This window comes from Falco cherrug, chromosome 1 (assembly GCF_023634085.1).
Source record: "Falco cherrug isolate bFalChe1 chromosome 1, bFalChe1.pri, whole genome shotgun sequence".
Lineage (NCBI taxonomy): Eukaryota > Metazoa > Chordata > Aves > Falconiformes > Falconidae > Falco > Falco cherrug.
In genome coordinates, this window is record NC_073697.1 from 44653205 (window position 1) to 44677973 (window position 24769).

The 24769-nt window shown below is 43.6% G+C and overlaps 1 protein-coding gene across 5 annotated transcripts in view; it reads left to right on the forward strand.

Moving 5' to 3' along the window:
- The first annotated feature begins 47 nt into the window (after window positions 1-47).
- Window positions 48-24769, forward strand: part of LOC102058011 (charged multivesicular body protein 3) — a 40298-nt gene continuing 15576 nt past the window's right edge. The window contains exons 1-7 of one of the 5 annotated variants that reach the window (XM_055709054.1): window positions 48-131; window positions 3829-3931; window positions 4665-4871; window positions 5169-5797; window positions 7921-8060; window positions 17937-18052; window positions 20172-22303. In XM_055709054.1, coding sequence (XP_055565029.1) covers window positions 4804-4871; window positions 5169-5797; window positions 7921-8060; window positions 17937-18052; window positions 20172-21750 — 2532 coding nt within the window. In that variant the 5' untranslated portion in view covers window positions 48-131; window positions 3829-3931; window positions 4665-4803 and the 3' untranslated portion in view covers window positions 21751-22303. Of the gene's footprint in view, window positions 283-659; window positions 803-3828; window positions 4872-5168; window positions 5798-7920; window positions 8061-14444; window positions 14546-17936; window positions 18053-20171; window positions 22304-24769 lie in introns of those variants that run through there. The other 4 variants (XM_055708983.1, XM_055709113.1, XM_055708922.1 and 1 more) reach the window with 4 other exon arrangements.

Genomic DNA, 24769 nt, shown 5'->3' on the forward strand with positions numbered 1-24769 from the left:
GCTCAGGCGGCGCCCCGGACACCTCAGCTGGGGACCTACCCGCAGCCCGCGAAGGGCGGGGCAGGGATTATTAACAGGCAGCGCGGCGGGCAGCCCTCGCCTGCCGCCGGAACCAGGCCGGGGGCGGCCAGGTGGGGGTCAGGTTACTTCTACCGGGTGCCCTTGGGGGCCCCGGGCGGCGCAGGGCTGTAGACTTTTCGATTAGGCGGCCCTTGGGGCAGGCGGTGGGGAGATCAGCCTGGGGCAAGGGGATGCTTGAGGAGTTATGACTCAGGCAGGCAGGTAGGTAGGCAGCTAAGAACGGGGGCCTGAGGGAGGCCGCTGTTGCCGCGGCGACGCAGAGGCGGGTGGGGGTGCCCGGGGAGGGGGCGGCGGCGGCGGCCGGGTGGTCCTGGGGACGGCAGCTCCCCGGCCCCGCAGGAGGCCTCGCGGGGCTGGGGCGGCTCCTCTCGCTCTCGGGGCGGGCAGCGCCACGCCTTGGCTGGCGCCCAGCGGCGCGCAGCGTCTGGGACGCGGCAGGCTGAGGCCTGCGCTAGGGCCGCTGGGGGGGGGGGTGTAGTGGCAGCGCTGAGGTAAAGCCCCGGGCGGCGGGCAGGCGCGGTGGGGGGTCAGCGCAGTACTGTGGCACCGGGGGCGGAAGGGGCTTCGCTTCCGTGCAGGCTGTGGGGGACGCATCTGGCAGCAGCCCCAAACACTTCACAAGTACATACCGAAGAGCAGCTTTAAACAGAGTGAGGGCTGTGGTAAGAAGCCTGCCGTACAGGACACAGAGCGTTCAGCCTGTTATTACACTGTTAACTTGGTCAGTAAACTTCCTCTGGAGTTTTGGGTTGATTTACAGACTGAAATTACACAAGTCATTTACAAGATTGGCAAGCATCTTGTAAAAATACACTCAAAAGAAATGTCTTGGTTCGCATACCATCCAGTTAATGTAATACAACTTTGGATTTGGAAGCTGTATCAGAAGCCAGATACAACTATGGGATTTCTGTGCCACTGCATAATCAAAGCTCCTAATAAACTGGGACAAAGTTTACTGCAAAAAGCAGCATTTGGTCTGAGTCTGGGGTAGTGTCTATACTGCTAGAACAGGACAAGAAAACCAAGCAATCTGTATTCTCACAGAATACATTACTTCGGTAGGTGCTTACAAGTCATTCCGTCAGATTTAAGCCCAGTCTGCTCCTTGTTTGTGTTCGTCCTCTTTATGTATTCATAGATGATGCTTAGACATGCACAGATCTTGTTTCTTAGGTCACGAGCACAGTGGTTTAAGTTGTTTACCACTATGGGCTACTTGGTCATCTCAGCATATTCAAGAAAAAGTCTGCTAATTTTTATTTTATTATTTTATTTTGTCATTAAACAGAGCCTGTCTTCTCCAGGGGCAACAGATAGTTTTTCACTGTTACAAAAAAAAAAGAAGAAAATACCAACTGCCCAGGAAAAAAGTGTCTTTATCCTCAAGCTTTCATTAAATGTATTGTGCTCCTGTAAGTTGGTTTGGCCTTGATTGATGTACATTTCTGTGCTGTTGACTACTGCATGTTTGTAGGCAAGGAAGATGGCCACAAGGGGGGAAGGGGTGACTGTTATAAAACTGTAGACTGCATAAAGCCCTGAGCAACCTGCTCTGATGTCACAGCAAACCCTGTGCTGAGCAGGAAGTCAGACTTCATAACCTGCTGAGGTCCTGTCTGACCTGAATTGCTGTGAATCACTACCTGATCACATCAGGATTGCCTCACCCAAATAGCTGGTGCTTTTAGCTGAGGTGTAGATATTGGCCACTGTATTAAACAATAACACCTATGTATTAAATCTGTTTCCATTGGGCCACTTGTAGATAGTAGGAAACAACTTCTCATTTAAAATTCCTCTACACACAACAAAATAGTGTCTGGGCTGCTGTTGTCACTCTTCGAGTCTCTTGTACAGGCTTGTTGGTTTAGTTAATATCAGAAAAAAACAAGTAGTCATGGTTTCATATTACACAAAAAGGTGCTGAGATGCACCTATGTTGTTTAAGAAGTACATCAAGAGACTAGTTAGTGAACTACTAACAGCTGTGTTTATAGAGTTGGCTGGCTCATGGGAAAACTGGGTTTCAGGTAGTTTAAGTATTTGTTTGCTGAAATTTATCTTGATACATGTCAGCATTAAAACGGTCCAAAAAAAAGGGTATGATAATATGTTAACATGGTAAGGGATTGAATTAATATTTTCAGTCCTCAGTTTTGCTGACTTCAAAATGACAATACTTTCCTCAATGTTCCCCACAGAAGTCTGGAAAGTGGATTATTATTGGTATTCCCAAACTGTGCAGTCAGCAACTGCTCGTAGGAGAGGATGGGGGAGGAGGGGGAATCCTTGCCATTTATCAACGGGCAACAGAGACTTCAGATTTGGCTGTCTGACAGGAAAAGATGGCTGTCCCAGTTCTCTGGATTTGTTCTCATTCTCTTATAAATCACAGTAAAATATTTTTGCTGCCAAAATTTTTTAAAAGCAGTCCCCTGCTTCAGGTTTTTGTTTAAAGGTGGAATTTATATTCTTCATTCTTTTCACAGTTGTAATACTTGCTCTGTGAGCACAGGTCTGACGGATGACTGTTTAATGTTGTTAATTAGGTAGAGTTAACCCTGGGGTCTTTAAAAATGTCAGCGTGTGTCATCTCTGTCTTTAGCCCAAATTAATTTTAATTCACTGTTGAGATATTTAGAGTTTCCAGATAATTAAAGCTCCCTGAAAAATTGTTTGCAGGTGACATGTCAAAGATGTTGTGAGTTGCAACTGGAAACCAAAAAATAATGGCTGTTATCTAGAAAATACACATTTTCTGCTAGGGTCAGCTTAGTAAATAAAGGATATAAAGGTAGGGAGGAAAGAGAGAGCCAGAGAGCCTGGGAAAGGAACTGAACCTGTTTAGGTTTACTCTGCCAGGCCTTTGGTCAACTCATCACCTGCAGTTCTTGGTCATACCCGTCCCTGCTCTTCATTTGCAGCTCTGCCCCTGCCTCGTCTTGTTGCCTGGCTGCTTCTGTGTTGGTAGCTGTGTTGCTTTTGGTTGTTCTGGGGGGGGTTGAGTAGTGGTTTCAAATACTATTTTTACTTTCTTGAAATGACTCCAGGGTTTTTGAGTTTTGGCAGATGATTAGCTTTATCTCTGCAGGGGACTCGTCATCATTTACCACTGGGCAATGTTAAGAATTGATTTAACTCAGCCCATGAGCATTAGGAAGTGACACATTGGTGACAGCCTTCCCAGCAGTTGGTATTGCAAATAGTTCAGCTGTGAGCATGGACTCGTAATTGTTGCTAGGTGCTTTCCTGCTGGAGGAAGTGAGGGCATCCCCGAATGAGTTACAGGGGAGAAGCCCAGGGATGGGGTCGAGAGGGTTCTATGGTGCAGAAAACTCTGCAGAAAAAGAAACCAAGAAACTCCCCCAAAAATATGTTTTCTAACTGAAACTAAATATACATTGTTCCTCTTCAAACACCTAACTCCCATCTCTTCCTCCCACCCATCGCTTCGCATACACTCAAGCGGCTCACTTGAAACAAAAGGTAGAGAAATCGGGCAACTTCTTGCACGTGACAAAAGAAATGGGGCTTTGTAAAGCTTTTTCAAAAGAACTGTGCTCCTGGGGTGTGTTTTCAGGGCTCGGGGAGAGCCTGCCTCTGGCCTCATGACAGGTGAAGTTGAGTGTGGGTGTTACTGAAAGTCCCTTGGCTCTGCCAGCTGCAATAACAAAGCCACTCTCTTGGTTTTTGCCAAGGGGAAAGGATTCATCTTACTGATGCTTTGCTGCTTTCTTATTATAGGGTGATGGGCGCCAGCTTGTTTGAAGGGGGAGTTTACCAAACTGCAGCGGCTTTGAAGGAGAGAGCAGCACTTCATCCCGGCCTCCCGTGAGCTGTGCCTCTGGTACGTTCTGGCCCAGCTGGACCTACTGACCAAGGCTCACTGCAAACCCGACGGAACTGTGGAAATCCCTTTGTATTTAATCAAGCAGCATCAGCAGAGATAGGGTTTGCCATCAACCTCTAATCCTTTCCACATAAAAAGTCTGAAGAATAAAGTTTTATGTGACTCCCAGTGTAAGGCACAACATTTTCCAGCCCGTAAGGGCTTAGTCTGTGAGCAGCTACTTATGCAGTCCCTCTGCTCTTCCCCTTTCAAGAAACAAAATGAGCCCATGGCTGAAGAAAACAGTGCCGTGATTTTTGTTCTTAAAGAGGCCATGGTGGCTGCCTGACAAAACAGGCTGAACCTGTGCTGTTTTGTTTTGGGGTTTTTTCCCCCCTTTTAAAATCATATCAGCATGCTGAGATCCCTGTAAATGTGTTTTGAAGGCTTTGAGGAGCATGGCCATTTGAATCTAGAAACAGGTCAATATTAATGTCTCTTTTTGAAATCCAATAGTACAAAATTATTTCAGCGTGTACACTCTGGGGGGTTGTCAGTGTTTTTAAAATTAAGCTGTGCTATTTTTGTGCTCATCTGTATGGGCTGGCAATTTTCATGCAAATTATGGATTCTTAAAATAACTGAAGATACAAAAGAAATGTTGAGTTTCCTTTGGAGGAGAGCCTTCGTCTCAAAGAAGCATCTTGATTTTAGTGGTTTTTTTGCAGCAGACTAAATTATATCTTTGCAGCCTAACACTTCTTGTATAGCCTGGGATGATTATTTGCGTGATCCACTTAAATGAGGATTCACACCACTCTCCACATGCTTCCGATGCCAAGAACAGCCGCGATTTAAACCATTGTCAGAAGTCGTGGTAGTGGTTGACCATGACCATGACCATGACCATCAATGAGCTGCCTGCCAGCGCTCGGGTATCAACTCCAAGCCGCAGAATGCGAGTTTCAATCCATGCCGATGGATTTCACTTTATTATTTGCTTTAGCAGCAGCGAAGGGCTGGGAGCAGGGCTGGTGTGTGGGAATAAGTTGAGAGGGGCTCATACCTACACCCACCAGCTTGCAGCAGCCTGAATCCCAATAAACCATGTCCGTTAGGCTGGCTTAAAACTGGGCAAACACATCGACGTGATTCCGGCTGGGTAAATATTTTTCTTCTCGGGAAAAACGCCGGCGGGGCTCGCATCACCCCGGTAACTCGTACCCGAGGTACCGGTACGTTATTTTTTTTGCAGCGAGAGCGCAGCCGCTGGGTCCCAAGTGGATGCCGGGGGCAGGGACGTAACCACAGCCAAGCCCGCCGGCCCGAGCTCGGCCCGAGGTGCTGAATCACGGCGGGGGGCGGTGCCGGTCGGCGGGGCAGCACCGGGCGCCCCCTCCCGCCCCCCGCCCCGCCCGCTGCCGCCGTCCCCGGCTGCACACGTCACTTGTTATGTCTCCACCGGCGGCCGCGGCTCCGCCGGGGCGGGGACAGCGGCGGGAGGGAGGTGGCGGGGCCGGGGCCCCGCGGCACTGACAGCGCCCCCCCGCCCGCCTTCCCTTCCCCTCCCCTCCCCTCCCCGCCCCGCGGCGGCCCGGCCCGGCCCGGCCCTCCGGCGCGGCTCTGTGGCCCCGCGGCGGGCAGCCCCCGGCGGGAAGATGTGGGTGAAGCTGTGCTGCTTGCTGCTCTACTTCCTGGCGCTCTTCGTCCTGGCCCGGGTGTTCGAGGCCGTGGCGTGGTACGAGAGCGGCTTCTTCGCCACGCAGCTGGTGGACCCGGTGGCGCTGAGCTTCAGGAAGCTGCGGACCATCCTGGAGTGCCGGGGGCTGGGGCACTCGGGGCTGCCCGAGAAGAAGGATGTGCGGGAGCTGGTGGAGAAGTCAGGTACGCGGAGCGCCCCCCTCTCCCCCGTGACCTCACGCGTGGGGAAGGCGGCCGCCGGTCACCCCTCCGGGGCTCCCGCTGCCCTTGGGCTGGAGAGCGGGGCGCCGCTTCCCGCCTTGGCGGGGCCGGGCTGAGCAGCCACCGGCGTCCCCCGCCAAGGACCGGGACGCCGGGGCGGTTAAATGGAGGAAGGCGGCGGCGGAGCTCGGGGATGGCGACGTTAAAAAACCGCGGCGGCGGCGTGTTAAGCCCGAATGGGCTGCGCGGAGGGAAGGCCTTGCACCGGGAAGCGGCCCGGCCCGCGGAGTTCAGCCGGGTCGCGGCGAGCAAACGGGGTCAGGGGTGGCGGGTGGCGGCCGCGCAGTGCCGGTGCCGCCTGCCGTGGGAAGCGGGGCGGGGAGAGCCCCCTGCACGCAGTGGGCTACGGCTCACAGCCGTGGCGGCCGTGCCCCGTGTATGCCTCTCCCTGCCCGTTTCCTGGTGTTATTACGGGTATTGCCGCTAAGATAGACACCGAGGGGGGCAGTGGGTCGATAGCTGAGGAGCAGAAGGGATCGGGTACCGAGGAATGCGGTGGTTTTGTAGAAGAGGACCAGAAGTAGATCCTACGTACAAAAAAATGGCTTGGAAAAAGGCAGGGAGGCGTTTCAGAAGTAGGGAAGAGCAGGTGAAAGAGGTGGACTTTGCGGGGAGCGATGGGTAGCGAAGGATGGAGAGCGGTGCAGATGGAGGGGGTGGCAGAAGTGTCTTGGAAGTAAGGGTGCTGGCCTGGAGCAGCTGGAGGGAGCTGGCCCCAAGGACTGGGAGATGGGGCTGATGTAATAGCTGTAGTGCCAGCCAAACAGGAAAATGTGAGTAGCTGCTTTTAAATCAATGCTCGAAGGGCCGCTGATCCAGGAGAGAGAAATCCCAGTGATCGGGATAGGCAACAAGGGGCTCATTTGTCCAAGCAGAAAGAGGAAAGGATTTGGACGAATACAGTGAGCACCATAACCTTAAAAACGCTTTTTTAAATAATTGATATTAATGCCGCACATTTAAATCTCATTTGCTATTATTGTTCATTGTTTATTTATGTTGTTTATTTGCTTTGCTGCTCCAATGGTAAAAAGCATCAGGCGATTTCACTCCTTGGCTGTCAGGTACTTTCATGATGTCATGATGTTTGGGTTGCAAATGCTGCAGGGAAGTGTTTAACTCCAAACAGACTCTATTAACCGACTTCTTCAAATGCCATGGAAACACTTCTCATACCAACAGGCTTTGCAGCATTTTTCCAGTTTTGTTTTTTTTGTTGTTGGTCGGTTTTTTTTAAATTCTATGAATACTTTTGAAAACCCCTCAAGGGTTTCAGCTGTGACAGTTGTGGGGGTTTTTATTTTATACTTTAAAGGAAAGAGCCTTTTTGTACAAGATTTCATTTCTTCAAGCTTAATGCTTACTAGAATGCTAGTTGTCATTAACAGCGTTTGTAATGATTGTGAAACAGTACTTGGGAACAAAATGAAATTACAAACGAAACATTATCAGATGATTTTACTGTGAGCTCTTTACATTGCTAGGATTGGAGTTCAAGGGAACTTTTTCCTACTGTACAAACAGAAGCCAACAGCTAAATTATTCTACCTGAGATTTTTACAGGCAATGGGACAATCAACACGGGGGAGGTTTGGTGCAAAATTATTGACTGAAATTTTGGAATTCTGTTTGAATTATCAGTGTTAAGAAGTTGGCTGCTGCAAAATTACTATTCTGTGAAATGCAAGCAAAGATACGTTGATTAAAATTGCTCTTGGCCACTAAATATTGTTATTTTCAGACAGTGAGGCTTAGAAGATGTTCATTTATTCTATTGTGTGCTTGCTTGCATGTGTCGTACATCTGTGTAGTCAGAAACATAGCGTTCATGTCTTCTGTGGTCTGACAGCTGAAGTCAAATTGTTCATAGTCATGTAACTATAGACAGAATTATAATAACTTTAAAGTTTAGCTGCCTTTGTACCAAAAAGGTTCATTGAGCAACCATGCAAAGTATATAGCTAGTTAAATAGTTATTAGAATTTATGAAGTGATCCTTTTCAAGTGCTATTTTAATTAAATTTCTCCAATTGTCTCTCTTTCAGGAGACCTCATGGAAGGAGAGCTTTATTCTGCTCTTAAGGAGGAAGAGGCCTCTGAATCGGTTTCCAGTACAAACTTTAGTGGTGAAATGCACTTCTATGAGCTTGTAGAAGACACAAAAGATGGGATCTGGCTGGTACAGGTATAGAAATTTGATAATTTATTTTTCTGTATTTATCACATCCAAAATGTGTTTCAGAGGAGGAGTTTATGAGGTTAGCTAACTAGTAGTAAAAGTGTGTAACAGAGAGATGGTGACAAAGGTAAACTACATCAGGGAGATCACAAGGCATGAATTTGTTCGAAAAAAACAAGGAAGGCTGGAGGTGACAGAGTTCCTACACAGACAGGAAGAAAAAAGCCCTGTTATTCTGTGGATTGCTTTTGAAAAACCAGGTGCTTCAGAACCAGAAAACAAACAAAGCAGCACACACTTAAGTACACAGACTATGCAAGTACTTGGCCCTGGTATTGTAAGAGCTTGTGTAATGTCTGAAGTAGGTGCATTAGGTATAGATGCTCCCAGCTGGCACAGGAGAGGTGCTTCTGGTGTTGCTCTTCCTTTTGTTTGCGTGACATGCTCAGTTCCAACCAGTTTAAATTTCTGTTTATCTAAGGGGCTTAGAGCACTTTTAAGATCTCTGTTGCCTCTTGACAAAGGCAAGATCTCAGTGCGCTGCTTCCCAGGCTAGCAGGCTGCTTCTACAGCATACTCCAGTAGCTTAAAGTTAGCCTTCCCCCAAACCGTGTGGGCCTGCCAATTTTAGGGCATGCTTCCCCAGGGCTGCATGAGAATAAGAAAACACTTAGGGAAAGAAAGACTTCTGCAGATAGGATTCAGAAACAATTTATCATCACTCTTGAGAGCACAAGTAATCTAGACCAAAATGTAAAAATGCTTTTTTGCATTGACTTCTGTATTGGTAAGAGGGTTTTTTTAAGGCATAAGTTCCCTACTAACAGCTACATCAGGCAATCAGAATTCTTCTCCAGTTAATTGTTCAGTTGACAGCTCTCCTGCCTGGTTTGTCTGGTCTCCTCACTTCATGTTTTCTACTTAAATAGATGATCGAGATTTATCAGACCTACGCTGTCACCACATCAGGCCTCACTCTAAAATAGACAATGAGAGGAAAGATTACCTTCACAGTCGAAATGGCATTTGTGTTTTGGGAAAGATGTATTTGGAGTTTATTGAATCTTAAGTTTCAGGTTTAAATCATACAGAAGGGCATTCTTCAAGCAGAGAGAGTGTTGAAAGGAAGTTTACACATCTCCAAGCTAGTTGACAAATACCAGCATGAATATGCCATGAAAAACCCTCCTTCCTCCCCCTGCAGCTCAAAAGAGTAAAATATGGTAGTTCTCTGTTGTCTGTTGCTTGCAGAATTTTATTCATAATGTATTTTCACCTAGCTTTGTAAGAGCAGATCAGATAGGATGTGTTTGATATCTCTAGTGTGATGAATGTTGTCATCATTCTGGGAGTATTTGCACAGCTATTCAGTTGGTCACAATAACTGTGGAGAAAAAATTCAGTGGAATTTACTGAATAATTTACTTGCTGAACATTATTTGTCTGTTTTTCCACAATAAAACCCACTAGACATGTCAAATTTATTTTTTTCATGCTTGCTTTTTGACTTTTCATCACTTTTGAGTTTTCATTTGCTCCTTTCCCCACCGTAAGTCCTGCCTGGGTAACTTCTGTGCTGGATTCTTTTGAGTCCTTTCAGAGGTCTTCCCGTGTTTTTTTCTAGACCTCATTCCTGCAGAGCTGGGTTTTTTTTTTATCATAATTTCTCTGTTCTGATTCTTGATTACCCTCCCTTGCCCATTCTCCTTCACCTGTTAGGCAACTGTGGAACCTGTACAGCTAATTAATCAGCTCGATGGTTAGGCAGGGGACGGTATGAGAGTAAGGATGCCTCATGGATGGGTTTGGTGACCACAGGCAGGGCTGGAGCATTCCCCTGCTCTGTTGTTGCTGGCTGTGTAGCAGGAAGGACCCTTTTCAGGTTCCTGACCCTGAATGTCTGTGTGTCTGTTCCATGGGGGCTGCAGGGAAGCAGCAGGGGGAGGGATACAGTTCTGGCTCAGCTAGCACAAGAAGCTGTTGGTTGAGTTGGTTTTGAACACTTTATGATGATGTATGGGAGCACAGGGACTCTGAAGATTATTTTTATTTTCCAGTGCCTGTAAATGAAATTTATGGAGTGGCATAAGCTGGTAATGTGATAGCCACCACTGTCAAAGGAAAAAGAGGATACAGTTATTATTTCTTTATATGTTTGACATAAATTCAGATGTGAATTTGTCATTTAGAGCCGGCAAGATCAATTCCTTGAAGAAAGCTAAAGTCCATACATAAGGAAACAATGTTTTGTGGCTTTGTTTCTTTATCTTCTGGAAATCCACATGCAAAGCATCTAGGTTCAGTGGTAATTTGTTTACCAGTGTAGGTGCCCGCTACTCCTGTGTGGAGCTTCTGTAGAGCCATAGACAGCAGCATGCTCTTTCTCCTATTAGCTGATGATCTCATCACCTTTCTTTTTCTGCCTTTCTTCTTGCTTGCCAGCTGCTGTTGTGCACTTCTTTGGCTGGCAAGGAGGATGAGTGGTAGTTTCTAGAGCTGCTTCGCATGTTGGTAAAGGAGTAACACGTAACGTTCTTGCTTTTCCAGACTCAGCTATGGCTCATGCTGTCTGGTCAGTCTCTAGACAGCTGTAGTAATTATGACTTTTAAAAAACACACCGTAAATGATCTACAAATGAAAATCCTCTTTGAATGAAGTTAAAATGTAAATTAATGCATATTTTTATTTTTAAAGTCACTATTGTAACATAGTGGTAGAGGTAAACGGAACTTTCTTCCTGGCATTGAAGCAGGATGACAAGACTTTTGATCATGTCTGGTAGAGATGCAAAGGACATTATTATGGACATAAAATGTTGCAGTATATTCAGCATCTCAGCTTCTTGTTCAAGTGGTATAATCACAGAGCAAGGGGTGTGCCTACAGGATTTTGGTGGTGGTTCGTTTGTTCTTTTTTGCTTTTGCTTGCATGTAGGATGAGTAATTTTCATATTTGCCTTTTTAATTTTGCCAGGTGATCAGCTGTTCTGACTACAAGGAAATTAAATAGAAACACCCAGTTCTTTTAAAATGCATTATTCAGTATTTGTGCCTTTTCCAGTAGCCCATCAGGAGTCCCCAGAGGGGACTCTCTTCCCTGAAAGTCTTCATATCCAGTCAAGGGTGCAGAATACCATCAGCTAGAATGTAATAATTCTCATATTGCCTACATATCTGTGTTTAATTCATTACAGAAGCCCATTTATACTCAGGCTCTGGCTTAACTGACAGCTCTGCTGAGCTGTTCAGACTGGTGCATAGATCACCCCACCTCCCTTGAGAAACTATTCGTAATTTTGAGGTGGTTAATTTTTGCATGCTATGATTGATGTAGTCTTCTGTCTTTGACTATTTTGACCTAATTTCTCATGGTCTCTTTCTCAGAAAAGAAAAGCAAAAAATTTCCAGAATTCTTTAATCCTTATGGATGGATTTTGAACCTGTTGTGAGTTCTTAGGAAAGAGCAACTATGCAGAAATTCAGTTTCATCAGCACAATGCTGAATAATAAACAGAGGGAGATGTCTCAGAATTAATAAAAGTACAGACAGTCATGTAGAAACTTACTGGTGTTATCTAGAGTAAGTCAGCTTTTTTCCATACTTCTAATAAATAACTCACCAGTCCATTTATAATTAATTGTATTTCTAAATGCGAATTGTCCAAATGTTTTTACTTCTGTTTATCTTTACTTCTGTTTATCTATGAGAGGATAGTTTGCAAACACAGCTGTTGATTATAAAGGGTTCTATGAAAGCACGTAGGTAGCTTAATTAATAGACCAGGGTTTTTGAACCTTTGTATCATTGTGGATCCTTAAAAATCTTCCAGCGAGTGCATGGATTCTTTACAGTAATATTGGGCTTCCTTTGCTCATTTACCCTCTACAGGCACTGTGGAGGAGTTTGTAGATCTGCAGGAGCCTGGGTGTCTCAAACTGGAAACTGCTGAACCAGACTAATGATTCTCATATGCACACTGCCTTCCCAGTTCATTAAAGAAGTTAAAAATCAGTGTTGCCTTTGGCAAAACCACAGTTTGTTTCCCCAAGTTGAATGTCTGCACTCCATGCAGAGACTGACTTTCTGAGGCTGGGCAAGGATTGACCACTCCCGAGAGATCTACCTGTATGTGTGTGTGTGCAGCAGGAAATGGTGTCCCTTACTTTAATAGGTTTTGTTCTTCCTGGTGGTTTGAAGCCTGTAACAGTGCCCTAGTGCACAGATTTTATGAGTACTTGGAGTTATTATCTTAGTGGCTAAGCTGTAAAACCAAGTTTTGACGATTCATGTGTACGCAAAATAGTGTGCTCTTGGTATGAGCAGGTGTGCCTGACACCTGGTCTCCTAGCTAGAACTGGTTAAAATAATGAGAGTTGAAATACCATGAAATGTTTGTTCTGCATTTGTCCATCTCTGAATAATTCTCATGCCTTGTGATATTTGAACATTTCTAGTTGTGAGTGAGCTTCAAAATTCACTGAAATGAAATCTTGTTACCATGGCCTGTTTTGAAATCTCTACATACCTGTCTAAAAGAGATTGAACAAGGTCTAATTTAAATGCACAGAAAATGGGAGAATGTTTAAATGAGGCTACTGTCGTGTCGTGCTCAGGTACTACAGGGGTACCAAAAAAGGAGTCTGTCTCTGCATATTGCATTGCTGCAGCAAACTCTTTAATGTCAGTTAAATTCCTTGAGCCTCTTCAGTTTCTGTCACATCTTTTACTTGCATTTTAAGAGTGTATGCTTTGTAACAATTTAAAAAAGAAATCCTTAATGATAACTGAAAATTAAGGAGCAACTGCATCAATGACAGTTATGAAGCAGTTATTGCAATATTGATGTGTCTGCCCAAGACACTTTTGTTTTAGATTAGGCAAGAGAGGCAAAGTGACTTGCTGACATTGTCCTGTTTTTCCAAGTGTTTATATCTTTCTGTCTCCAGGCTGTTTGCTTTTAAAGTTGGTTTGCTTTTTTTAATGTTGTAACTATGACTATCTTAACATAGAGATAAAAATCATTCTATTAATTACGTTCTTGATTGGCCTGTTTTGGGACAGTTCTGTCTAATTCAAAGTCAGGACAGCTCTTCCAATGCAAAAGCTACCTATTCAAATGCCCGTTGAAATCATCAGGATTTCAGTAGTTTCAGTATTACATGTCCCCAGAATTCTATTTTCATTTTGTTTTCTGTGGTATCTGAAAGCTACCTTCTTAGGTGTTCATGGAAACTAAACAAGAAAACTCAAAATGTGTAGAAATGAAGGATATTTCCAAGCCCCCATCTTTCCATTTTTACTTTGCACACCTTGGTGGCATAACCTACCTGCAGTATTTCGCAGCTGTCAGCTGAGGATCTCCTGTCCTTTTGGAATATGGTGTGGTCTTCCCAAATTCACAGATGGAGTACGAAGAAACTTGCGTCTGAGACTTCAGAGGAAGTTTGTGGATGGATGCTCAGTGAGGGCCTGGCCTTCTCTCCAGCATCTTCCACTAAACATGCTAGTAATTCATATGCAGAGATGGTAATTTTGACCCTGCAGTTAGAGCTAGTCCTGTGGCATAAGTTAGGTGTAGATTAGGGAGCAGATGATGTGGGGTTGTTAAATGGCAGGGTTACTTTGATCCTATTGAATTCTTTTAGCTGATTTAAGGTGATTAATGTATTAATTGAGTTATCTTCATTGTCTTATTTGTTACTCTGGCATAGGATATTTTACAGATTGTGAACACAGATAATAACAAGAAAAGCTTCAAGGGTTTGTGTTCCTCTGAATGTGGTGTTTGTTTCCCGGCTGTGCTGGCTGATCTCATAAAAGATACCTTCTATGAGCTTTCTCTTTATTTCTTTAAAATGAAATAGAGCATATGACTGAAAGGGACCTTCTTGATGAGCAAGCTCAGCTCTCAGCTAGGCTGTGGAATGTGTGTTTATAAAATACCTTGCTGTCTCTCTTAAATTGTAAATTGTGTGAGTGTAATACTCCTATTGACTGTTCTCAGTTGGAACCGTGTATCTGACTCCTGGCTTAAGCGTATTCATGGCTAATGTGTTCCCATTGCACTTAAATTGATGTCGCCCTTTAGTTTCACTGACTTCTGATGTTTACTCCACGACTCCCAATACATAAGGTCAATCAATCTGTTTGTTTTGTCGGGTATAATATATCCTGGGCTTTGCTTATTTCACAGCCAGTTAATATTGATGGCTCATAGTTCCTTTTGGATCAACTAATAGACCCAAGCTTTTTCTCCCATTGCTGTTTCTAACTGATGAACTCCCTGACTGTCCTGTTCATTACTGAATTCAATTTCATTTCTGACACACTGCATTACAAGATTTGTGCAAGCTCTTTCTTACGGCATTATAATCCTCTTTTGTACACAGACGTGCTTCCCAATTTTATGTCATCTACAAATGCCTTTGGGAGACTTCAAGTTTCTGCAGGAAGGGCTTTAATAGGAATATATGCTGAACTGAGCTCTAAGGTAAATCTATTAAGAAGTGTGCTAGACCTTTTTGGCATTTTCATGTTTTCTTGCCTTAGCCAATTTCTTACTCGCTTTAAAACTTTTTTTTTAACTTGCTATCAAAGCTTATTTCCAGTTCTCATGAAAATTTTCCATGTGGCACGATACTCTGCCAAACTACAGACAGGGCACTACACTCCCTTTGTGTTGAAACTCCGTTCTTTTCCTCCAGGAAAAAATGGATTTTTAACTCTCAGTTTAATCAGGAATTATACATGTTTAGTAGTTGTGTGCTGGAAAGGGGTGGAAAATGCAGCCATCTCTGCACCTTTAAAATTTGTTTGACAGTTTTGCATACTGTTGAGATAAAACTGGTGGGATAATTTTTTCATTTGCTCTTAAATATAGTTACTAACTTGTGATTCTCCTGTCAAAATGTAAATAGTCTGACAGGGGTTTTATAAGAAATTTTCACAGGTTCATCTGTGATTTTATGTGCTCATTGTATTACAGTTTTGGGATGGAGATTAGCTGCTTACTCTGATTTAAGTGCATTAAGTTATTTGAGTTTTGTTTCCATCTTCAGGTGGTGCAGTCTCTTCTCATAAATAAACTCACTAACCTGTCCATGGCCAGCCATCTCCTTCTCATTGAAAACTGAGTCAGAGCATTAATTTCATTTTAAAAAGAAAATTACCTTACGCTTATATCCTGTCTTCATTGTATGGTGATCCTGCTGCTTTTCCCCCTGTTCTGTTCTTACTCATATGATTGAAAAACCTTTTGGTGCAGCTTGTAGTATTCTTTGTGTGCTCTAACTCAAAGTGCTGACTCTTCCTGAAGTTTTTTTTTTTGGTTTCTTGCATATCTTTCTTTGTTAGCTCTTCCTTTTGACCTTTTTTTCATTCCGTGTAGATTCTCAAACTGTTTCTGACATCTTTTTGGAAGTGGTTGCTAGGAAGAAGTGCAGGACTTGACAACTTTTTTCCCCCTTGCTTGAAATACATAATCCTGATAGCTTTTAACACTTTGGACTTGAAGAACTTCCAGGCCTCTTCCACATTCACATTCCTGGTCTCAGTCACAGATTTTAAAGTTAAATTTCTTAGCTTATCAAAGGTGACACTTAAGTAAAATCTGTTACAAGTGTTTGCAGGTTATCTTTATTTTAAGCTTAATTACATTGTGATTACTTAACCTGCAGTATTTTCTCAGACTCCCTCATCCACAGACATGATGACTACTTTCCAAAATACAAACCCTTGCCTCTGTGTGGTGAACTCCCAATGTTCTAAGTGGGTGTTGCCTGCAAGGAGCAGCTACAATGGGGATGTTTATTTGGTTTGGGGTTTTTGCCATAATGACATAAAAAAGCACGAGCCCAAGAAATTTTACAAATCTTCAGTGTGCAAAACCATAGTAAGGTTCTCTCTATCTACTTACAAAATACAGACTGCTAGTTCTGTCATTGTCCTTCAGCATAAATAACTTTTTCAGTTATTTATTTTTAAGAGGAAAGACTTTTTCGTAGGAAGGGAATTAAACTGTTATTTAAAAATTCACCAGTACAAACAACCAGATGACAGTAAAAGACACCACTGACTTTATTTACAACAAATCTTCTCTTGACACTTAAAGTCAGTACTGTAATATCAGGCAGAAGAAACAGTTGAGCAGGATCGGTCCTCCTGCACATCGCATTAGCCTAGTTAAGAGCTGTGAGAGGCTTTTGCAGAACATGCACACAGAATTTTGGAAGAAACTGATCTCTGAGTAGTTGTACTGAAGAGTAATCCAATTATCAATGTTTTACTTCTATGCTTACTAATAAAGCATAGTGATTCCTTACTATGTTGGATGGATTTATCATGCTGAAGTAGCTCTGAAGATATACTGGCATTAAGGCGCCTTTAGCAATGTGGTGTCTTTTAGTTGAAGTACATGAAAGAAGTTTAAAATATCGAAAGTAATTGCTTCAGTTACATTGGGTGATGTAAAGAAGCCTCAATAATAGAGCAGATTTCCCGAGCTGGTTGTCTCAGTGCTTGAAGGTTGCATTTAGCTAATCAAAAAGGCTTTTCTATGTGATGTGTGTGTTTTGAGAATAGCTGGAAGGATGTTTATCTAGTCGTTCACCTCTGGTTTTATGTAAACATTTTAGGCTCAGTGGAATGGGGGTGTAATCTGTAACTTCAGTTTAACTCTGTTTCCCTGCGTAGAATGTTCTGCTTAGGGAATTCTCTTAAGTGTCTGAGAGGATGCTGCTTACCACAAAGCAGGCAGATTTTTTTGAGTCTCAAAGGCCCGACACGCTTTCCAGGTCTGCCTCTCAGCCTGTATATAAACTCTTAATCATGGTGACAACCAAACTTCCAGAGGAAAGCTGACATTTGAGGCCATTAAGTTGGGAAATGATTGGGAGAAGTTTAATGGTAGGTAAACAAATACCTAACAAATGGAAGGTTCAAAATCTTAATTTAAAATTATATAAGTGGTTGCCAGTAAGCCTGCAGAAGCATGTGATGCATTTCTAAAATAGAAAATGTGACGGCTCATGGAATAACGCATGATCAGTCATGTTATTCAGAATTACCTGTCAGCTGGAGGCAGGCAGGGTTTTCTTTTTCTTTTTTCTTTTTTTTTTTTTTCCCATCCCTGTACAGTTCCAAGTCAGAAGATGAATGCTTACTCTATCATTTGCATCTGCAGAAGCTTACGTCTAGGTAACCTGAAGTACTACTTTAATATACTAGGTTAGAACAAATTAGACTAAATCACAGTGAATTGCCATCCTGAAATGGCAGATGGGACAGTGGAGTTGGTGGAACAGTCACGTAAAGTTAAAGTGAGTCACTGGCAAAGCTGGAGGGAGTCAAGATTTTTAGGCATTACCTGGGGGTTTAATCACTAGTTTCCACTGCTTAGAAATTATGGTTGGCAGTCTGATGTAGTACCAGGTTCCAACTCATTTTACTTTCTCTGAGACAACATTTCTTTGTTACATTGTAACTTTTCATCGAGAACTGCAATAAAATAATGGTCTTTTTTTTGCTGCGAAGAAGGGGGACCTGCTGCATCCTCTTCCTTTCTTTTCTACTATGAGCTGGTTAATGATAGTTTTGTTATTTTCCCAGTGTTTTTCTTAACTACCACTGATTTTAGTATCTTAACAGGTATTTAAAATGATGATGCACTTTTGTCTTCCTGCAGAAACTATATTTCTGCTTTGGAGCTTCACTCTCCAAAGACCTTTAGTGTGATTCCTGGTTGTATATACCTACTCTATATTCTAAGAGAAGAGGAAAACAGTATCAAGGGTGACTAGATCTCTGTTTTCATGAAACTTGCTCAGGAAACTCAGGAAGCAAACTTGGTGTGATACTAAATTATTATTTCCTTTTGGTAATAGGTCATAGCAAACGACAGGAGCCCACTGGTGGGTAAAGTCCACTGGGAGAAGATGGTGAAGAAAGTATCAAGATTTGGCATACGTACTGGCACTTTTAACTGTTCCAGTGACCCCAGGTATATTCTCAAAGGATTATCTAAATCCCAAGAGTATCTTAAGGCTCAGCTGTGTTCTGGCAGCAGGGCTTGCTGTGTTGTAAATTAGCTGTGACAAAACATGGCTTTATTCATGGTTTTATCTCTACTAAAGCCTGTTCAGAATTCTCCATTACATTATTCACCAGCAGCATAAACACAGATCTGCAGCTTCCTAAAGCACCATGTGGGAAATACATGATTAGACTGTGTAGAGCATAATACAGCAGTGGAAGGGAATGGATAGAAGAGTTTGGCCTTATAGTCCAGGCATTCAGGGACAAGAACACTGCTTGCTTAGGACAAAGCCAAATATATATAGCCCATGTAAGAGAGCTGGATCAGTTGCAGAGTTGTTAAATTGCCATCTGGAAAGGAGGAACACAGGTTAGCATGAACCTTGCAAACAGTGCCTGCTTCTCAGGATTACTGACAAATCCTGTTCCCTGACAAATGTGTGTATGTTTATAGATAAACTTGCACACACCCTTTGACAACATATAGTGTGCTGTGCAAGGTTCACTGTTGTTTGCGTATGATTTTGACCAAGGAAGAAGAGCAGAGCCAAAGAAGCTATTAATAATTTTGTGCTGCTGGAAAAATAATTTTTTTGAACATTTGTTGGAAGCATTTGCTTCACGTGACAGGAAACTTTGTCAAGAAGTCCAGTGGCATGTATGGATGTGCATGTCTTGCACAATTTAAGTCCTAAATGTTTACATAAGTTTCAAAGTTAATAATAAGATCAGATTCTTAGACTTTGCAGTGCTTATGCAAAATAATCTTGTATAATCAAAATACTGGCATTTGAACATCTTAAATTTGGCAGTGTTTCTCTTTGCATAGCTCCTGACTATTATTAATGTTATGATCAAATACTATGTTTAAAATTAATTCATTTTTTCCTAATACAGGAAATGTTTTGTTGAGTAAACCCTCATGAATAGTTTTCATCATGTTGTAGCTGAAATTCAGAAGAGCACTACACGCTACAGTAGTCAGGATACTTTTGTTAGAAAGGAAACATCTTATGGCTCCTTCTAAAAATGTTACGTTCAGATTCCTGAGTGGCAGTTGTAATTGCCTAAATACATGTTGATAGATCAAAACCAGGGAGGATGTATAGGTGAGGTGGCTAGTGAATGAGGCTGATGGCCCCTGTTTCAGTGTGCAGGGTTCTCAGACACAGCTTGCCTGCCTGTTGGCTATGTAATGCTTCGATTGTTGAAACCTGCCAGAGGCTTCCTGAAAGGAGGACTAGCTAAATTGGGTGGCATAACAATGCTGGTAGGAGAGAGATGCATGAGATAATGGATCTTCTGAGTCATCAGACTCTTCTCATAGTTACTGGGGTCTTTAGCCTTGAAGAGCCTCTTTTAGGTATGGATTTGGAGTTCATCCCCTCTCCGCTCCCTGCCTGCCAGACAGCAGGGGTATGCTTTTGGCGCAAAATCATCCAGCAGCGTGTCTGCTTCCTCCTCCACTGGTCTGTGATGACCTCTCTCACCAGACCTCTTAGCCTGTCTGCATCCTTCCTAAATGGCCCCAGCAGGAGGTGGATGCTTGTCAGCTTTGTTAAAGCAACTGTGAACAGGCCAGTGTCTTGTTAACTTCACCCCACTGCTTCTTGGCAAAACTAGGATGGAAGGAAGCACTGGGAAGGTTACCTGCAGGCTCAGGAACTGTGTGGGACATTGAGTTACGCTGTAGTGGTTATCATCTTAGCTGGAAGGCCAAGAAAAAATAGCTTCTAATACTAAAGCTTTATAATGAAGAGTCAGCTTGTGTATTTTTAAAATCCAGTTACAAAGCATGAATATACAGCCTTGTTTACTATAATGACCTATGAAAATTAATGCTATTCCTCTTCCTGTTTTATGAATACATATCTCTCTACAAGATTTCTGTAAGATAGATTACAGATGTATTGTAAGAATAAATACACTTTGCCAGAGACTATTGGCTGCCTGTATTTCCTACTACTATATATAAATGTTCCCAGGTGCTCAGCATGTCTCATTTTTGGGCTCGTAACAGAAATTCAAGGGCTGCAGCACCAGGGTTACGAAACTTGTCATCTAACCTGCCATTTTCTTTGTAGATACTGCAGGAGGAGGGGTTGGCTGAAGTCCACCCTCATTATGTCGGTTCCACAAACCAGTACCTCCAAGGGAAAAGTAATGCTTAAGGAATACAGCGGGCACAAAATCGAAGTGGAGCATATTTTCAAATGGATCACAGCCCATGCTGCTTCTCGGATCAAAACCATCTACAACTCTGAACATTTAAAAGAAGAATGGAACAAAAGTGACCAGTACCGTGTGAAAATATACCTGTTTGCCAACCTTGACCAGCCTCCGGCGTTCTTCTCTGCACTAAGTGTAAAATTTACTGGAAGAGTAGAGTTTATTTTTGTGAACGTTGAAAACTGGGACAATAAAAGTTACATGGCAGAAATTGGTATCTACAAGACACCATCGTACATACTTAGGACTCCTGAGGGGATTTACAGGTATGGAAATAACACTGGTGAATTTATTTCACTACGTGCCATGGATTCTTTTTTGCGCTCATTACAACCAGAAGTGAATGATTTATTTGTCTTAAGCTTAGTTTTGGTTAACCTGATGGCTTGGATGGACCTGTTTATTACACAAGGTGCTACTATAAAGCGTTTTGTGGTTCTTATAAGCACTTTAGGGACGTATAATTCATTATTAATTATTTCCTGGCTCCCTGTGTTAGGTTTTTTGCAACTACCATACTTAGACAGCTTTTATGAGTACAGTTTAAAACTCTTCAGGTACTCTAACACAACTGCGTTGGCTTCTTGGGTAAGAGCTGATTGGATGTTCTACTCTTCACATCCAGCCCTCTTCCTCAGCACATACCTTGGTCATGGTTTACTAATTGATTACTTTGAGAAGAAAAGAAGACGCAATAACAACACCGATGAAGTAAATGCTAATAATCTGGAGTGGCTGTCAAGCCTGTGGGACTGGTACACCAGCTACTTGTTTCACCCTATTGCTTCTTTTCAACACTTTCCTTTTGACTCGGATTGGGATGAAGACCCGGATCTGTTCCTGGAGCGGTTGGCTTTCCCGGATCTCTGGCTTCATCCTCTGATACCAACTGACTATATAAAAAACTTACCAATGTGGAGGTTTAAATGCCTTGGTGATCATTCTGATGAGGAAATATTGGAAACCTTTCAAGACGGTGAAAGTGACTCTGACAGTGAAAACAAAGAGGTCTTCAGTAGTGAAAAAGAAGTCTCGGAGGACGATGAGCTAAACACATTTCATAGGCGCAGTGAAAGAGAGCCTCGGTGCAGTGTTGAGACCTGTTTGTGTGCCAATAAGTATTGTCATCATGAGCCCTATGAACGGAGAGTGAGGTCTTACGGCTCATACAGCACCGCAGGTGACATGGAGCCGGACTGGTCAGCCTGGCCCTCCGACATGTTGCACTGTACAGAATGTGTTGTGTGTCTAGAAAATTTTACAAACAGTTGTCTGCTGATGGGCTTGCCATGCGGCCACGTGTTCCACCAGAATTGCATCGTGATGTGGCTGGCTGGTGGGCGACACTGCTGCCCCGTCTGCAGGTGGGCTTCATACAAAAAAAAGCAGCCATACACACATCCGCAGCCTTTGTCGAATGACTCCGCATCTTAGCTGTGTGCTGATGTCCTTTGTAAGCTTTCAGGATATTACTGCTTGCCTTTTAAATGTTAGTCACTTAAACGTTTATGTGGTTTGAAGTTTTAGTTTAAATGTTAGTGCAGTGAACTAAAATATACATGATGCTAACGTTAACAGAATCATTTGGTTGCCTTGTATGTTGAACTGAATGCATACTTATCATAAGTACAATAACTTTTTCTTCTCAACATCTGGAAACTTGATGCTGTTTTTGTAAGCACAAAAATCAAGCCTGCAACAGAAGTGTATTCCAGCAAACATTTACAAGTAAGGATGTGGGTGAAATTGAAATTCTAATTGGAGACAATTGCTTAATTTAAGTGTTTCTTATTTTAGAGTCTGTTCAGCACATCTTTGTTGAATAATGTATGTTGTAAGACAGTACCATTTAAAAATAATTCAGTGAAATAAATTATTTTAAAAGGAGATTTGTAATGTTAATTGTTTTGATAAATATTTTGTGTGTATGGTTACAGATGTCTTGCTGGCCTGATTTATCTGTGAAGACAATAAAAATATAACACAACTTTTGTGACTTAATAAATCATCTCCTAGTGATGCAGCATTGCTCCAGTGTTAGCTACTGGCCAAGCAGAAGGTGGTGGTGGTTCACTGGGAACGACTTCCTTCATTAAGTCCTCTGCATTGTGAGGTGCTTCTCTGCTTGAGCGGTGTTTTTCCAGTTGATTACAAACTGCTGTATCAGACAGACTTTCTTTTACCAGCTGTCTCTCCAGCACCCTCATCTGCAGACATCTAGGAAGACTTAAGAAATGTTTCATGCCTCCAGGCACCATCTGTCCTCCCAAGTGGATATTCTTGTAATTATTGGAAGAGCTGTTTTTAATTGTATTTTTTTCCTCTCTTGTTTCCTTTTTCCTATTGCAGTACTGAAGCAGGCAGGTAGAAGGGGCACAGTATCACCAGCTCTCTTGTGGTCCAGAAAGTAATTGTTATTCCAGTTGATGCCTGCCAGTACATGCCCTTTATCTGTCATTACAGCCACAGCAGAGCAGCGGAGAGGCATAATGAGGGCAAAGATCACTTCTGCTTCCAGTTTGTGTGGCAGTGTGATGCTTAGCCTATGTGCTTATCATGAGTAGCTGGGGTTGAAATCCACGTTGTTTCAGGCCTGTCTTGAAACCTGCACTGCACTGATGCCTCACCATCCCAAAAGGGGAAGTGGCAGTGAACTTCTGTGGATATAAATAAGGCTGTAGTTGATACGCTGAAGTGCACAAGCCAGCTGCTGTATCACAGTCCGCTGTTGCCTTTTGCTGGTACCTCGGCATTTTGCCAGTGAGCAGTAAGTTCAAGCAATGCTGTGTCCTCAGGGCACCATGTGCTTCTGGAGCGAAGCTCTGCTGCTGACAGCTGACCTCCAAGTACAAAGCCTAAGCAGCTCCACTTCTGTGCACAGGTTCAGCCTTATTTGCAAACCATTATGCACATCAGTTTCAGCTGAAGACTTGTTTTAATGACCTCAGTTGCTCTACTACTAGTCCAATTCTTTTGATGAATGACACAAACTGCTGTTTAATTAGCAGGAGAGCCACAGAGGGCACATCCATATAGGCAGATAATTATGATCAGTAGATGGCTGTGACTGAAGGTTCGGTCCCCTTGTGTCCCTTAGCCTGGGTTATATGAATTGTTGTGATCTGGTTCCTGGTGATGCATCTGTTTCAAAATCTACAGCAGCTGGTGTAGTGTATCGGTAGTCCCAGCAGGAAAGAAACTGAAAAAAAAGCAGTTGGATATATTTATTTCATTAAATGCTCATGTCAGTAGCAGCAGAAGCATCCAAGTAGGTTTGTTTTCTGTGTAGTGCAGAATCTCAGAAAGCCCTTACTCAATGCGTTGACAGTTTAAAATCCGGAGAACAGAGCAAAGACTGCGCCTGTAACAAGGTCAGCAGTTTCGTTGCTTGCTTGTTTTGCCTTGCTGGGCTGGGTTGTGCTAGTACTTGTAAAGTGTCTTGAGTTAACTGAGATGCTAAATGTTCTTGGAAGTAGTGTTCTATTCTCTGGCATCTTGTGCCTGAATGCTGGAGACCAGCTGTCAAGAGAAAATGTCAAACGATTGATGTGAGATTACTTATTTCAGTAGGTTTAATGAGGGCAATCAGTGTTTTGTGCTATTTAGAGAGGGCAGGTTTAGATCATTTCTGAAAGTCTTTGCCAGTCTTAATTTCAGCAGTAGCTGTTTTGTTACACCGCTGGTACCCAGTCAGAAAAAAGAGCTCTCCTTTCCAAAGCGTATTTAGACCTGTCTTTGTTCTGCATTGGTTTTTTGGTAGGAGAGAAGACAAAAGATGAACTGTACGTTTTTGTACCTGTAATTTAAAATGTCTTCCTCTGGGAACTGGATGATGAGTGTAAGTATAATTGTATGGTATTAAGAGTTAGATTAATCTAATGCCCCCTCTTTCTTCCTAAGCTTGTGCACTCCTGTGCATGGGTGATGATTTCTGGCCCTCTGTGTCTCCACTTGTGCAGCGGGGCATAAGGAGATGGTGTGACTTGCTGGAGCTTACCCCGCAGCACCCAGCGGGGTAGCTCCAAGCTGTCCCATTGTTTTGGCCAGGTGACCCGCCGTGTGGCGGCGGGTGGAGGTGATGGCCAGGAGACTCGCCGTTTGCGGGCGAAAGTGGCGGCGGGTTGGAGGTGAGCCCGGCCCTGCGGCAGGGCCCCTCCGAGGCAGGCCTGGCAGCTGCAGGGAAGCAGGCACCACCTCCGGTGCTAGCGGCCTGGCTCTCCCGCGGGTCCTCCTCGGCTGCGAGGGGGAGGCAGGACGTGTCGTCTGAGCGTCCCCTCGCACGAGCAGGTTTTACAAACGCTCTCACAGCGCCTTCCCGCAACCTGTGTGACCGGCCCCGGGCGGGTGGGGCATACCCCGCCCTGGCGTCTGCTCTGGTAACTGCAACGGCCCAGCACAAACCCCTGCCGGTCCGCTATGCAGTGCCACCGGCCTGCCGCCGGAGGGGGTGCCC